Source organism: Anomaloglossus baeobatrachus, chromosome 11 (genome assembly GCF_048569485.1).
Source record: "Anomaloglossus baeobatrachus isolate aAnoBae1 chromosome 11, aAnoBae1.hap1, whole genome shotgun sequence".
NCBI classification, from domain to species: Eukaryota; Metazoa; Chordata; class Amphibia; order Anura; family Aromobatidae; genus Anomaloglossus; species Anomaloglossus baeobatrachus.
In genome coordinates, this window is record NC_134363.1 from 165,569,464 (window position 1) to 165,587,198 (window position 17,735).

General features: G+C 48.4%; 1 protein-coding gene across 1 annotated transcript in view; it reads left to right on the plus strand.

The window, feature by feature from the left end:
- ANKK1 (ankyrin repeat and kinase domain containing 1) overlaps nt 1-17,735 on the plus strand; it is an 85,293-nt gene that overhangs the window by 49,477 nt on the left and 18,081 nt on the right. The window contains exon 3 of the mRNA XM_075329095.1: nt 14,167-14,318. Coding sequence (XP_075185210.1) covers nt 14,167-14,318 — 152 coding nt within the window. The remainder of the gene's footprint in view (nt 1-14,166; nt 14,319-17,735) is intronic.

The following is a 17,735-nucleotide window of genomic DNA, read 5'->3' on the forward strand; positions in this document are numbered from 1 at the left end:
AAAGGGGCTCCTCCGGCCCATATCCAAGCTGGGGAGTGGGTTACCGGTGGGAACCCATTGGAACCGTACAGACATCTTAGGTGCAGGGAAAGGCAGTTGCCACCAACCTGCCGGGAGCAACAACACCGCAGCCGTCTGTGGGACCCGTCCATCCAGCCGTGTGTTTTACCGAGAAACTGTGTCTTCATCATTGGGCTGAGTGAGTACCACTGTGCCGTGCGGCACAGCGCTGCCCCCGCGACCCTGCACCTCCCCAGGCCCTGTGACCTGACTGCCATCCATCCCTACCCCATCACCGGGCCCCGGGACAACCAACCCCCTACCCACGGAGGGGAGAAATAACAACCAAGCTGCTCCCTGTTACCGCTCCCAGGATCCCCGTCTAGAGCAGCGGTGGCGTCACCAATATCACCACAACCGTGGGTGGAGTCACGGACAATAACCAAAACCCCCACAATCAAAATCCCCTTTTCACTCATGGGCAAGGAACGCCGCTCGAGTCCCCGGGATCCGGCCCACCGCTCGAGCCACCACCGAGCAGCAGCACCAGCAGCAGCCGGACCCGAGCAGTGGGAGAGCGCAGCGTCCCCTCCTCCGCCCGTGACACATGCTCAGTAGCCTGAACAACAGGCTCAGAAAGCAGACTATCAGTTTGAGCATGCTCAGTAGGAACATCCCAGAACTAAGACACAGCACGAAGTCCAAGTACCTCTGCAAAGAGGCTGTGAGGATTAATTGTGGGAGCATGCTCAGTAGCCTGAACTGAGGACTTAGGGGTACTTTGCACACAGAGATAAATCTGCGTCAGATCTGTGGTTGCAGTGAAATTGTGGACAATCAGTGCCAGGTTTGTGGCTGTGTACAAATGGAACAATATGTCCATGATTTCACTGCAACCACAGATCTGCCAAAGATTTATCTCTGTGTGCAAAGTACCCCTTAGTCTCAGAAATGACACAATCAGGCAAAACACCGGACTTAGACTCTGACTGGGGCAAATAGGCGCACGCATGCGCACTAGCCGCCTCTCCACCCTTAGACGTGGTGGAAGGAGCAGACAACTGGACGACCCGAGGCACGGCCAAGAACGGCAGCCGGCTCCTGGGCGCAATAGGAACTGCAGCAGGCTGCTTGCGGTTATGGCGACGCCGGTTCATAACAGCCTGTTGCTAATGAATAGGACAGGTGCATTATACTTCTGCAAACTCATAAGAGCCAATAGGTATCTGAAGATATGGTGCCTCTGGCCCTGCTCGCCAGCCAATGCAGAAAGATTACCTTTTTAAGGCCAAAGTATACAGTGTGTCCACCCATATCCTGTCCACCGCCATTAACTTGAGAGCGGCAGCTATAGGCATAGAAGTAGTGTCTAGGTATAGTAAAGTAGCCATGCGCTATGCAATGAAACCACCTATAGCGCCACCTGGTGGAAAACAATGGAGTTAGCATTTTTATCTCGAAAATGGAATGAGATAGAGAATAAAAATGAATTACAAAGTTGTAGGGCATCATCAATTCAATACAAATCGACACCTTGCATACAGAAATGCTATGATTAGAAGTGTAAAACTCACAAGGCTGTGGACGTGAAGCGATACCTCATGTAGACCGTCCTACAAGTCATTGGGTATGGTGGCTGTGTGGAGTGGCCTCCGCTCAAATGACCTGACCCCATTGGACGTCTGTCTATGAGGTTAAATCAAACAGCAGGTGTATGCGACCCCTCCACCAACATTGCAGCACCTACGACGACGTATCACAGATGCTTGTGCAAACGTGTCACCTACCATATTGCACAACGTGCAGCAAGATACAGTATGCTGTCCAGAGGCCAGATGTGCATTGCAGCTGTGGGGGGCCACTTTGAGCATCAATCTTAAATGAGCGCCATATGCGTGACCAATATTCAATGTTTGGGGAGGGTCATGGGTTTCCTATCATAGCATTTCTGTATGCAAGGTGTCTATTCGTATTGAATTGATGATGCCCTACGATTTTTTAATTCACTTTTTTTCTGTATCTCGTTTTGTTTTCGAGATAAAAATGCCAACTCCATTGTTTTCCACCAGGTGGCGCTATAGGTGGTTTCATTGCGTAGCACATGCCTAATTTACTATACCTAGACACCACTTCTATGCCTATAGCTGCCGCCATTCTCAAGTTAATGGCGGTGGACAGGATATGGGTGGACACACTGTATAAGGACCATGACCACACTGTCATTCTAAATAGCCACTTAAAGAAGTTGGCCACTACTTTTACATTGATGGCCTATCCTAAAGGCTACTTTACATGCTGCGATATCGGTCCCGATATCGCTAGCGTGGGTACCCGCCCCCATCTGTTGTGCGACACGGGAAAATCGCTGACCGTGCCGTACAACATCGTGCAGACCCGTCACACATACTTACCTGCCCGGCGACGTCGCTGTGACCGGCGAACCGCCTACTTTCTAAGGGGGCGGTCCGTGCGGTGTCACAGCGACGTTACTGAGCGGCCGCCCAATAGAAGCGGAGGGGCGGAAATGAGTGGCCGGAACATCCCGCCCACCTCCTTCCTTCCTCATAGCGGCCGGGAGGCAGGTAAGGAGAGGTTCCTCGTTCCTGCGGCGTCACACATAGCGATGTGTGCTGCCGCAGGAGCGACGAACTACATCGTTACTGCTGCAGTAACGATAATCGAGAATGGACCCCCATGTCACCGATGAGCGATTTTGCACGTTTTTGCAACGATGCAAAATCGCTCATTGGTGTCACACGCAACGGCATCGCTAATGCGGCCGGATGTGCGCCACAAATTCTGTGACCCCAACGACTTTGCATTAGCGATGTCGCAGTGTGTAAAGCCCCCTTTAGCATAGGTCATCAATGTCTGATGGGCCTGGCCTGGGTCCATCATCCCCACTGACCAGGTGTCTTTGGTTCCGGCAATAGCAGTAAGCAGACGGACATGCTCAGTTCCTGGACTGCCTTGTCTTCTAATACTGCACATCCTTCTCCTATTGATTTGATGTGTAGTACCGGGCCGCGACCGCTATCAGAAGACAGGACAGCTCCGGAACTTAGCATTTCCGGTGCCGGCACCAATAACAGCTAGTTAACAGGTGTGCCGGATCCTGACTGATCAAACATTGATGACCTATCTTTAGGGGTACTTTGCACGCTGCGACATCGATAGTCGATGATAGCGATGCCGAGCGCGATAGCACCCGCCCCCGTCGCAGATGCGAAATCTTGTGATAGCTGCCGTAGCGAACATTATCGCTATGGCAGCTTCACACGCACTTACCTGCCCTGTGACGTCACTCTGGCCGGTGACCCGCCCCCTTCCTTAGGGGGCGGGTTGTGCGGCGTCATAGCGACGTCACACGGCAGGCGGCCAATAGAAGCGGAGGGGCGGTGATGAGCGGGATGTAAACATCCCACCCACTTCCTTCCTTCCGCATAGCCGGCTGGGACGCAGGTTTGAGATGTTGCTCGCTCCTGCGGCTTCATACACAGCGATGTGTGCTGCCGCAGGAACGAGGAACAACATCGTAACATCGGTCTTTCCCAATTCATGGAAATATCGGACACTACACCGATCATACGATTCCGACGCTTTTGTGCTCGTTAATCGTATCAAAAATGCTTTACACACTACGATGTCGAGAGCGAGGCCGGATGTGCGTCACTTTTGATTTGACCCCACCGACATCGCACCTAGGTTGTCGTAGTGTGCAAAGTACCCCTAAGGATAGACCATCAATGTAAAAGTAGTGCATAACCTCTTTATATAAAGAACAAGGAATCATTTTTCTATTCAGATTTGGTTGTCACCGGTGAGTTTGGCTTTTTTATCTTCTTCGGAGCAGCCTTTTCTCATTCCCGCATTATACATTTAGATACCTGTTTATACAGATGTGTACGACACTTGTATTCCCCCCAGTGCGGTATGAAATGTACCTAATCTTTCATACTTTCCCCAGATTTATTATTTTCTCGTCATCCTTGTATCTAATCTACATGTGCCGATATCTGTCTCGCGCAACCGTCCCCACGGAGCGGCTTTCGCCTTTGTAATGATATTCTAAATATGTTTTATTTTTACTGATGGGTGTCCTAGTCCTGACATTGGAGTTTATAACACCGACGGATGATATATTATGCATTTTCACTGCTTTAATGTACATGCTAGTCCTCCAGGCTATGGCATTGACACTGAATTTTAAATATGCTCATACTTGAAATTCTAGGTACAAGTTAGTTATTGTTCACCGCCGGGAATGGGGTGACCTACAAACTCCGAGTCACACGATGACATATACATGCTTGTCATACAATATGCCCATTATCTTTGTACATTTAATTGCACGATTATCAAAGATGGCCATGCTTCATTACTGTACGTATGTGGGACAGCCGCGTCATGTGTAAGTCTATAGACTATGTTATATTTCTTGGGTTAATATATGGGCTTCTGTATGTTGCTTTACCATCAAAGTCCCTAAAATACCCTAACATGCTGCTTGTGTTATATCACCACCGGAGTCCGCTCCAGCGACTTCTGCTCCGATCGCCAGGCGAAGCCGTGTTCCTGCCGTGGATGGTGCTGCTGATGGGAGAGGAGTCGATGCCAGCGGCACCGGTGTCACAGGCTCCAATCATCCACTGGGCTGGGTTATCTTGGTATCTGCAGTACCACTGGCTGACTGTGGGTGGCGTGTGTCTTCCAGCTGAAGTTGCCAGTGTTCAGCTACAGCCAATGGGAAGATACCACACCCTTCTTATTCCCCCTCCTGTCACATGACCACTGCCAGAGATAGTTCTGATTTTCCTGGCTCCTGGTCTGCCCTATTCTGTTTTGTGATTCCTGTGTGCTGACTTCTGCGTGTTTCCTGACTACCCTTCTGCCGGCTGTTTTTGTACCTCGCTGCACGATCCGGATTTGACCTCTGCTCCGTTTTCTGATTACGTCCTTGCCTGACGATTCTGTCCCTGTTCTGCTATTCCTGGTTTGACCCTGCCTGACGACTACTCTCATCGGACTGCAGCCTTCCACAGGTAGTGATCTCCAGGGCCCTGTGTAATTCCAAATCCCTGTATAGGGGTTAAAGGGTTTCAGGGTTCTGGGGGTCCTGCTTGGTGAGTGGCTTCCCTCTAGTCTGTCCATTACATCCCACCTGAGTCTGTTGATCCAGGCAGGTGTTACAGCTTGGTCCCAATAACTGAATTTTCCAGTTGGAGACTAATTACTAATCAGCAAATTTTGACAAAATTTACAAAAATTTGGCAGAAAAATGTAATGAGAGTCAAAGTTATTTAAGCCGAATGAAATGTTGGTAATTATGCTCCAAGGTCTCCCCATAATGAACGTAGGGTGTAAACCCCAAAATTTATACTCACTTCATGGCTCACCTGTTCAGCCACAGCCATTCATCTTCATCTGGTTCTTTTTTCTGTTCTGCCTCATCTTTTCTTCAGCGAGCAGCAACATCTTCAGGCATCTTTACTCTATGGTACCGAGTAGGCTTCTTACATCACAATGTTATGATGTGCATCACCCAAGGTCTAGACATCGCCTTGGCTGGTGCATGTTAAGATGTTGTGATGTCAACGTCTTACTCGGTTCCATTTTGTAAAGATGCCTGAAGAGGACATTGTGAGGAGGAAAAATGTGGTCAGATGGAGCAAAGGACTCCAGATTGTTGACTGTGGCATCAATGGGTCAGGTGAGTATTACTGATGAGCAGACGCTACCATGCTTAGGTGCTCAGTACTCGTAACTAGTGATGAGCGGGCACTACCATGCTCGGGTGCTCAGTACTGGTAACTAGTGATGAGTGGACACTACCATGCTCGGGTGCTCAGTACTGGTAACTAGTGATGAGTGGGCACTGCCATGCTCGGGTGCTCTGTACTCGTAACTAGTGATGAGTGGGCACTGCCATGCTCGGGTGCTAAGTACTGGTAACTAGTGATGAGTGGGCACTGCCATGCTCGGGTGCTCGGTACTTGTAACTAGTGATGAGCGGGCACTACCATACTCGGGTGCTCAATACTCGTTACTAGTGATGAGTGAGCACTACCATGCTCGGGTGCTCCGTACTCGTAACTAGTGATGAGGGAGCACTACCATGCTCAGTACTGGTAACTAGTGATGAGCGGGCACTACCATGCTCGGGTGCTCAGTACTCGTAACTAGTGATAAGCGAGCACTACCATGCTCGGGCGCTCAGTACTGGTAACTAGTGATGAGCGGGCACTACCATGCTCGGGTGGTCAGTACTGGTAACTAGTGATGAGCGGGCACTACCATGCTCGGGTGCTCAGTACTGGTAACTAGTGATTAGCGGGCACTACCATGCTCGGGGGCTCAGTACTTTTAACTAGTGATGAGCGGGCACTACCATGCTCCGGTACTCAGTACTTGTAACTAGTGATGAGCAGGCACTACCATGCTCGGGTGCTCAGTACTTGTAACTAGTGATGAGCGGGCACTACCATGCTCGGGTACTCAGTACTCATTACTAGTGATAAGTGGGCACTGCCATGCTCAGGTGCTTGGTACTCATAATGAGCAGTCAGATGCTCAGATGGGCACTACGTCCACAAAACAGGATACTTCCAAAGTGGTCAGCAATAGAATGAGAATCTATAACTGGTGTTAGTTGATAAGACATAGGACTTTTTATAGTAAAGGAGAGTAGTCACAAAACCGCTGCACCTGGGATTAAGGCTACAAAGTACAGCCATGTAGGAAAAAAGTCCTTAACCCCTACAGCACTAAATGAAAGTAGATCCACTCAAATACAAGTTATGGACCTGCGCCTATCAAGGTGTTGTGACTTTCTGGTCCCAGACTTGCCAGATATCTCCCCAGAGTGGGACACACTCATGCTGCCGCAGTAGGTGAAGGGTAGAGACAAGCCTGCGACTCTCAAGAGGGGCTGATCAAGAACCAGAGTGAACCCCTCCATTTGTTACCACGGTGCATGTCTTGCAGATGAATGTTAGCCGGCTTAAGAGGCATTACAAAATGGGGGCAGGACCGCTAACGAGCAGAGGCTTTATTGGTGAAACAAAGAACCTTCCCACCTCACACCACAAAGATGGCCTGAACCGTATGTCGGCAAATACCAAAAATGTACTGCAACATCTAAGGTGGTGTGGGAGTATAGAAAGCGCAGGGCTGCTCTCGAGACCTAAAGACTGAAGACATGGGAGGAAATGTAGTTCAAAGGAATAATCCAGTATGAGACAAAGGATCTCCTTGTCTTTCCCGAATACTGGGAGACATGTATTGTAATATTTGCACCAAAATTCTGGGCAAATTGGGACATTTTATTGTTGCAAATGCATAAAGCCTGCTTTACATGTTGCAATTTCGCATACGATATCGTATGCGATTTGCAACGCCCTCATCGTATGTGTGGCACGTTCAATTTGTTGACCGTGCTGCACAAATGATTAACCCCCGTCACACGTACTTACCTACCATGCGACCTCGATGTGGGCGGCGAACATCCACTTCCTGGAGAGGGAGGGACGTTCGGCGTCACATCGACGTCACGCGGCAGCCGGCTAATAAAAGCGGAGGGGCGGAGCTGAGCGGGACGTAAACATCCCGCCCACCACCTTCCTTCCGCATTGCCGGCGGGAGCCGCAGGACGTAGGTAAGATCTGTTCATCGTTCCCGGGGTGTCACACACTGCAATGTGTGCTACCCCGGGTACGATGAACAATCTGACCTGCAATTCTAGAGAAAGGTACGATGTGTATACGATGAACGTTTTACGATTCAATCGCAATCGCACGTACCTGTCACACACTGCAATGTACCTTACAATGCTGGATGTGCGTCACTTACAACGTGACCCCGCCGACACATTGTAAGATACATTGCAGCGTGTAAAGCGGGCTTTAGTCACATATATCAATGTTTTATTCCATTAATTTAACCATTTTTTATGATCAAAGTAAAACCTAACAATGACAAGGAAATTGGTGTTTATCCTTTTGGCATAAAATATGACATATTTATGAATGCATTTCCAAATAAAGTAATAAGAAAAAAAAAATCACATAATCAAGTTGCAACTATCTTTAACCTGCATAAAAAGTCACAATTTGTGCAACATTCTACATTAACGTGGGACATTTGGCACGTTAATCTCCTGCTCCTTTCTAAGGGGCACTTTGCACGCTGCGACATTGCAAGCCGATGCTGCGATGCCGCACGCGATAGTCCCCGCCCCCGTTGCAGCAGTGATATCCTTGTGATAGCTGCCGTAGCGAACATTATCGCTAAGGCAGCTTCACATGCACTCACCTGTCCTGGGACGTCGCTCTGGCCGGCGACCCGCCTCCTTATAAAGGGGGCAGGTCGTGCGGCGTCACAGCGACGTCACACGGCAGGCGGCCAATAGGAGCGGAGATGAGCGGGATGTAAACATCCCGCCCATCTCCTTCCTTCCGCATATCCTACGGAAGCCGCAGTGACGCCGGTAGATGTTCCTCGCTCCTGCGGCTTCACACACAGCGATGTGTGCTGCCGCAGGAACGAGGAACAACATCGGATCGTCACGTCAGCGTAATTATGGATTACACCGACGCTGCACCGATGATACGATTACGACGCTTTTGCTCTCGTTAATCGTATCATCTAACCTTTACACACTACGATGTCGCCTGCGATGCCGGAAGTACGTCATTTTCAATTTGACCCCACCGACATCGCACATGCGATGTCGTAGTGTGCAAAGCCCGCCTAACATTCGGAAATGCACCAATTAAAAGTCACAATTTGGACCAAAATTTTGAATTGACTTGTGACATTTGAGTCAATAGTCTAAGGGGTACTTTGCACGTTGCGACATCGCTACTGCGATATCGTCGGGGTCAAATTGAAAGTGACGCACATCCGGCGCCGGTAACGATTTTGCAATGTGTAAAGCCTAGTTGCGCCAATTTACAATCGCAAAAGCGTCGTAAATCGGCGATCTGTCTAGCGTCGGTCATTTCCATAATTTTGGAACGACCGATGTTACAATGTTGTTCCTCGCTCCTGCGGCAGCACATATCGCTGTGTGTTAAGCTGCAGGAGCGAGGAACATCTCCTTACCTGCCTCCACCAGCTATGCGGAAGGGAGAAGGTGGGCGGGATGTTTACGTCCCGCTCATCTCCGCCCCTCCGCTTTTATTGTCCGCTTGCCGTGTGACGTCGCTATGACGCCGCATGACCCGCCCCCTTAGTAAGGAGGCGGGTCGCCGGCCATAGCGACGTCACAGGGCAGGTAAGTGCGTGTGAAGCTGCCGTAGCGATAATGTTCGCTACAGCAGCTATCACAAGAGATTGCATGTGCAATGGGGGCGGGGACTATCGCGCTCGGCATCGCAGCATCGGCTAGCGATGTCACAGCGTGCAAAGTACCCCTAAGGGTTTTCTCTTACAATGGAAAGTGTGCGACCATGTTTAAATAGTTGCGTTGGCGTACTTAGTGTCAAATTTGCCACTCATTTTTCAAATGTGGAACCTTAAAGAGGACCAACCACCAGGATTTTCCTATATAAACTAAATCCAGTGCTATACTGGCGCTATCATGCTGATTCTATACATACCTTTAACTGTGAGATCAGATGTATAGTTTCTGAAATACAGGCAAGTAAAGTTTGTGCAATGCACTGTTATACAATTGATAGGTGCAACAGAACATCTAATAGGTGGGTCGGATTTTGCTAGTTATTCCCGCCCCTGTCTGCTGCCTGTCCTTCCTCCCCGTGTCTCTGTTATTAAAGAGGGAGGAAGGAGGGAGGAGAGGGGGAAGGAAGGACAGGCAGCAGACAGGGGCAGGAATAACTAGCAAAACCGACCGACCCACCTATTAGATATTCTGTAGCTGCTATTAATCAAATAACAGTGCATTTCCCAAACTTTACTTGCCTGTATTTCAGAAGTATACATCTGATCTCATAACTAAAAGGTATGTATAGAATCAGCATGATAGCGCCAGTACAGCCCTGGCTTTAGGTTTATATAGGAAAATCCTGGTGGATGGTCCTCTTTAAAGGGAACCTGTCACCCGATTTGGTGCCTATAAGCTGCGGCCATCACCAGTGGGCTCTTATATACAGCATGTTAGAATACTGTATATAAGAGCCCAGGCCGCTGTGTAGAACGTAAAAATGATTTTATAATAGTCACCTAAACTGTCAGTGCGGTGCAGATTGGTCCTATGGGTGGCTCCTTTCTCCAGTACCGGCACCTCCTCTTTCTGCCATCTTTGTTCTCCTTCTTCTGAAGCCTGGGTGCATGACGCATCCTACGTCATACACACTAGCCGGCATTGAGGTCCTGTGTATGCGCACTACAATACTTTGATTTGCTCTCCTCAGGGCAGATCAAAGTGCGCCTCCGCAGGACCTCAATGGTGGTGAGTGTGGATGATGTAGGACGCGTCATGCACCCAGGCTTCAAAAGAAGGAGAACAAAGATGGCCAAAAGAGGAGGCGCTGGACCCGGAGAACAAAGACACCTATCTGACCAGTCTGCACCGACCGTTTAGGTGAGTATTATAAAGTGATTTTTATGTTCTACACAGCGGCCTGGGCTCTTAAATACAGCATGTTATAATACTGCATATAAGAGCCCACTGGTGGTGGCCGCAGCTTATAGTCGCCAAATCTTCTGACAGGTTCCCTTTAAGTTTCAACATTTGAAAAATGAGCGGCAAAGATTAATTAATTCCACTAAAGATTGTCACAAATTATATTATTTTTGATACATGTATCTGTGTCTAATTTTTAGCTCTTAAGGGCCATTTACACGCTGCAACATCACTAACGATATATCGTCGGGGTCACGTCGTTAGTGACGCACATCCGGCGTCGTTACCGTCATCACAGCGTGTGACACCAAGGAGCAACGATCAACGTCAAAAATTGTTGATCGTTAAGACGTCGCTCCTTTACGAAATATCGTTGGTGGTGCACGCCGCTGGTTGTTCGTCACTCCTGCGGTACCACACATCGCTATGTGTGACACCGCAGGAAAGACGAACATCTCCTTACCTGCGTCCACCAGCAATGAGGAAAGAAGGAGGTGGGCGGCATTTTCCAGCCGCTCATCTCCGCCCCTTCTCTGCTATTGGGCGGCCGCTTAGTGACGTCGCTGTGACGCTGAACGCACCTCCCCCTTGAAGGAGGGATTGTTCGGCGGTCACAGCGACGTCGCTGAACAGGTATGTGTGTGTGACGCTGCCGTAGCGATAATGTTCGCTACGGCAGTGATCACCAAATATCACACCAACGACAGGGGCGGGTGCTATCTCGCACGACATTGCTAGCGATGTCGCACCCTTTACTTGAATTGGAATGAGCTGCAATACCAGACACAACCTGAGCTCAAGGGTGGCGCTGTTTCTAGAAAATATCAGGCCCCTTTTTAATAAATTCAGGATATCCCTTTAAAAAATATATGATCTAAAACGTTTTGTGACTTCAGAACAAGAATGAAAAACCGTTGACAAGGGAAGGGGACCACTATGGGACGCACGCACCATAGGTATCCGTCATTTATCAGTTTTGTCACAAGCGAAATAAAATGTTCCAGTTCTGTTGACTTTAATTATATCTGACTGGCTACTACATTACGCACGCCGGTGGGGGAGCCGCTCGCATCCACATTCGTTAGGTTGTTTATTACTTCCCAGAGCGCGGAGTATTGATGAATGAGATTGATATTGATTAATTAAGTTATTTAACTTGCGGTGTCAAGTAAAACGCACACTCTTACTTTACAGTCTAAACACCCGCCCAATGTTAATTAAATGGCATGGCGGCCTTGAGTAATTGGAAAAAAAAGTCAAAAAGGACAAATAATAAAAAATAGAAATAAATCTTAATATTTGATACAATTATATTGAAGTCATGGTTTGTTGCTTTTTTTTTTATATGGCGCCACATTTAGGCAGATCATGGAGCCTATATGGTAATCCACAAGTTTCCTACTATAAGATCTCTCTGTGCTATTGTAGCGCCCCACGGGGCAGGCAGCTAACCTACTCGTCGCCGGGCCGGCGACTGTCGTGGTAACGGGAGGCCTAGCCCAGCTCCGTTGCCCCGAGGCCTACAGGAGATGGCTGGGGAAGGATGATCAGGGTAGTAGTGAGGTGTTTGTCGTGACGCCACCTGTGGTATGCGGCCAGGGAATGAGCCGCCGCTTCCGCTGATGTCCTCCGGGGCGGATGGTATCGGTCCCCACAGGTGGAGTAGTAATGGCGGGCACCGGGAATCAAGAGACAGTCTATGGCTGCGGTCCCAGGTTGTTTACTCACTCTATGTGTTGTGCCGCTCACCCGAGTAGTACCGGTCACTTGCTGTGATGGGCTCCGTCGGACTCGGGTAATTTAGGAGAAGTCACCGGTGTGGAAAAGAAGAAGAAAGTCCCTTGTCAGAGTGGTCCTTGTAGCTGTAAGGCACCTGGGTTGAGATCCCAGGTCCTGTGAAGAGAGAAGGAAGTAATGTCGTGTCCCCAGAACTAATGTCCCGGGTAGACTGACTAGTGATTGTGTGTGATGCTCCTCTTCTACCCCAAGTGGAACCTGCCCCCCAGGTGGCTGTCCTAGTGACCGGAGAATTCCCATGCTTCGTGATGGCCACCCCCTGCCTACCCTAGCACAGCTCCCCAGAGAGAAGGCTCCTAAGCTATATGTAAAGTGTGAATGTGGAACTCCGGTGATTAACCTCCTCCTTACCTGAGGTGAATATCACACCTAAAATAAGGTGCAATAAATCTGTGGCGACTGAAGCCTCAGGGGCGCCACACTATATTGTACCCTATACTGTATACATCATGAATGTATATTTCCTTAAAAGCTTCTGCAAACAATATTAAGGATCACGTATTTGGTGGTTTAACTGCTCAGATATTAAAAACCTCCACGTTCCATTAATATGTAATTTTCCATCCTGGTGTAAATGCCGGTGTTCTCCTGAATTTGGGGCTGCTATTCTTTTCTTCCTGCTGTCATGATAGGCATGGGGACGTGAGCTTGGGCTGTGAAGTCCTAGGTATTCCAGAGCTCTGGCTGGGAAATAAACTCTGTATGTCTCTATATAAAATCGATAGAAGGGTAACGTTATAGACATTGTCCGCAGAAAATTAGGTATCCTTTATCTACAGGATGGGTGATGACTTCCTGACCAGTGAATGCCCAACTCTTCGAATTTGCAATGATTGGAAGAACGGAGAATTTTTTACCCCAAATGGGAACTTTTATCCCGGTTACAAAATTGAAGCACATATTGGACATCCATCTGTTCCTTCATGTTAACGGCTAAATCCCAGTGGACTGAGGGACCTCTGATGACGTCATGCCCATGTGACGTCAACATAGCTGATACCAGGAAGCAACATTTTTCTAAGTCCATGTGAGCTTAGAGCTATTAATAATAGAAGCAGGGATCTGGAGTAAGATTTGGGGAAAGATTATGGTGGATTGAAGGAAACATCACTACCTCACCCACCAAGCCGGTCATGTCCACTAACCAAGTTGGTCAGGCCCAAAGGTCCTTCTAGCCACTGGGATTTAGCCACAACCGTTCCTTCATAAATTCTGAATCAGGTTGCCAAAAAAAGCCGAGTGCCATGCTTGACTGCCCATAGAAAAGAATGGAGTGCAGGTCGCACATGAACAGTGCTCCATAATAATGAGGATCTGCCGATTGGTGAGGGTTCAGCGCACGGACCCGCATCAATGAAAAAGTTACCAACTATCTCTTTTTGTATTTTAAATGCATTGAAAATTTCTTTCAAAGGAATTATCCAGGAAGAGACAAGCGATCTACTTGTGTTTTCCGAAGACAAGGGATCTACTTGTGTTTTCCGAACACTGGGAGATATTTATCATAGCAATTACACCAAAACTTGTTTTTAAATTGAGACACTTCATTGTTGTAAATACCAAAGCCAAATTTATCAATGTTTTGCTCCATTTATTACACGGTGTGTTTTTTAAGAACCTACATCAAAACTTAAAAATTACAAGAAAGGCGGCGATTATCTTTTTGCCATAAAGTGTGACATTTCTATGAATGCAGGTCTACAAAAAAGTCAAAAGAAAATACTAATCAATCGGATTTCAGATGGTTTGGGTGTGACTATATTGAGGATTTTACTCTCTTCCAGATTTCCGATTTTGGTCTTTCTAAGTGGAAAGAAAACTCAACTCGGCAGGAATATATAGAAAGATCGGCGATCAAAGGGACCCTAAGCTACATCCCTCCGGAGGTGTTTTTGGAGAGTAGTAGGATGCCAGGAACTAAATATGATGTGTACAGGTACGGTGCCAACCCAATGACCAAAAAATAAAAGCAACATTATTAAAGGGGGTGCCTGGGATTTTTTTTAAAAAGTTGCCTAAGTGTATAAAAGTTAATAAGATTGAAAAATACTCAATACTCCCTTTCTTATACTCCTCATGGCTACAGTGTAGGATTCCAGTGGTACCCACTATAGATGAGTGAACCCCAATGTGATAGTTCAGTGCTTGTATTAAACACAGACTATACAAAATAAATCAGTGTTTGAGTTTGGAATTCGGGAGCCTTACATATGCAAACCACTCGAGCGAGCATCAGTGTGCTCAGGTACGCTCGGTGCTTGGCCCAATGAGAGCCGCTTGCAGTGTTTCATTGGAACACACTGGGGGTAACAACAACGTGATCAGATGTAGTGTGTTCCAAAAAAAGAAAAACCCTGCCCTCCCTCGCCAAGAAGTGATGTGTTTATGGGTGGCTGAATGTGGGTGGAGACCCAAACTGCTCAATCTGTGACTTCCAATGAGGTTCAGGTCAAGTTTGGGTCCAGAATGGAACTTTATCCAAATTCCGGCTGGACCAGCTGAACTGACCTTCCATGAATCCGCTCATCTCTAGTCCCCACCAGTTACTCCAGAGCAATGATGAGCTGGCACACATGTTGTCAATCATTGACCTAAGTGGCTATGTTTGTACTGTTGAAGACATTGATTGACTGTAGCACTCACAAGCAACTACGACAAACCATCATTGAGGCACCAGAGCAAATAAGATCACCAGCATTGGAGGTTTGAACAAGTCTTTTTTGTTCTATATAATCAACACTTGCTCATAGGATAAGTGATCAATCAATATCACAGAGTAGGTAGTGATAGATCAGGGGCCCGTAGGCTGGCCCTCAGGCTTGAGAATCTGTGCTGTCATTATCTTGGAGGTAGGCTTCATGGTAGTCAGGTCCAAGCCCCCAGCATGGCTCTAACTCCTAACCAGGCCCTGATCTTACTCCCCCTGTCCCTCACCCTCGGGCAGGCCGGAAAACCTAATAAGACCCCACAAAATGAGACAGACAAGGGAGAAGGGAAACTCATACACACTACACTCAACACATGCAGGAGAGACAATATGTGTACAGGGGGATAAAGAAAAAGGTAGGAAGTAAACGCACACTATGGGAACGTTCACACCACTCAATATCGCAACAAACATCCCCATTGACAGGTTCACCAGTAAAACCGGTATCGCTTGGAGCAGAAGCTATAATCGGCACTGAGTAGTGAGATCTAGGATCTTATATAGGAAGTAGAGGACTGATTGGAAATTGGCAACCTGATCTCCGAACAGAATTCCCCAGGTCACCAGGAATTAACTCCTGCAGGACTGAGGAACAGTGCACATGAAACAGCCGATGCCCAGCTCTGGGTGAACAACTAGGAGACATCAGGTTGCCTGTTCGGCTCTGCAGTGTGAACAGAGCCCGATGCTGCTGTGGCGCCCCTGACCTGGTCAGGCACCACTGAGTACTGCACCCATGCTGGGGACAGTACAATACAGGTAATCCAGAAGGCTGACCGGGGTGTGGAACACAGGCGCATAGTGATCAGGTCTCACACATGTACCCATGAGAGGACCCCTGGGGATCCCAGGAGGGGGAAAAGCCTTGACCTCCACTGGAATAGTGGAGGGGGCCAAAAGCCTCCATCTCCTCTCAAGGGGTGTGGTAAGAGAATCTGGTTGCTAGGTGGCGTAGGCAGGCACAAAAGGGAAAAGAGAAGGAGGAGTAAACAGTCTAGAGTCTGCAGCAGAGTGTGGAGGAGTGAGGAGCAGGAAAGTGAAGCTCAGACAGGAGCAGCAGTGAAGGTCCCAGATGTGAGCCGGTTCAGAGCAGAGTCCAGGGAGCTCCGAGGAGAGCTGACCCCTTCCCCTGGGCTGCTGTAGTCTGACAGCGTCCGCGCAGTGGCTACCGACGGGGGAGAACGGTCAACTAGGAGTGCTACCCGAAACCCATCTTCAGCTAGAGAGAGAGCAACGGAGTGGGAAGTAAGGAGACTGCTAGAGAGTACCAGGCCCAAACGGGCGGCAGATCCCGAAGCGGAGATAGATCCAGCTTTCTTTTGCTAAACCTGCCGGTGTGGGGCTCTCAAAGCCCACGCCACAACACCACAAAAGCCGCAGCCACGTAGCCACAGTTAGGGCCCATAGGTCACAGGAGGCAAGAAGCTGGAGTGATCTGGCCCAGGCGACAAGCACACGGCAAACGAAGGGGAGAGAGGCTTCAGCATCTTCCCTGGGTGACCCCCATAGGGACTCAAAGTCGGGGTTACCCCAAACCACCAAGGGCTAAGGAAGGCGAGTTAGTAGTCACCCTCACAAGTCAGCCTGAAGGATACCTGGTTCCAGCCTGGTTCATCCCAGCTACGCCCGGGTTACTCACCCTGCCATCAACTGTGAGTAAAAACCCTGAAAGACATTCTGCGTGTGTGGAGTTATTCTGCGCCTTGTGGTTCTACGCACCTACACAGGGCCCTGGGGCTTGCCTCACTCTCAGGAGGCTACTACAACTGGCTGCACCCACCATCAGCCCCAGGCATCCCTTAACCTGCAGTGGCGGTCCCCACTGACCGCAAATCTGAGAGTGGCGTCACGACAAACGACAAGAAGAAGATCTCCTACCTGTGACCAGATCCAGCTGAGTGGAGTCCCTGAAGGTAATGCACCGACACAACACCTGTGGGGCTTCACACTGCCATGACACCTAATAAATCTGGACCTGAACACCGCATGGCACTATGGTTGTTAGAGGTCCTAATACTGGGCTTTCCACCAATTATGAAAACGGGGGTCCTCGCTGTGAATAGAGTGGTAGTGAGCATGTGTGACCACTACCTGTCTATAAAAGTGGTTTTCGCACATGCTCACTACTGCTTCACTCAAACTGAGGACTTTGGGCCTCCCATTCTCGGGGTCTATAGAGGTTTCAACAGCAGGACCCCGACTGATCATTTATGTATCTTTTGTAAAAGTGCTACATGGAAAAATCTTTTTACAGTAAGTAAAGGGCATATTCTGAGACAACACTAGGGTTAAACAACTGAGGTCGAATACTGGGCTGAAATATAGCAAAGTCATGTTGGATATAAGGACCAAACACATTCCTATTGTAATCCTAGAAATGTAGATACAACTGGTATTTCAGAAATGATATCACTGGATTCCAGAATTTGGTTGTTGCGCTCAAGCCGTATCCAGTATATTCTGCTTAAACAGGAAATTTTGTCAATAATATTTTCAGTGTAGGACTTCAGGAAAGAAAGAAAAAATAATAGACCTGGCCGGGCGCGTGAAACAATCTCACCTTGGGCATACTAAAGTGTGTTTTGTACACAAATATTTTTGAATTTTCAGAATCTGAGCTTACCCCGAAGATCCGCCAATTTCCAC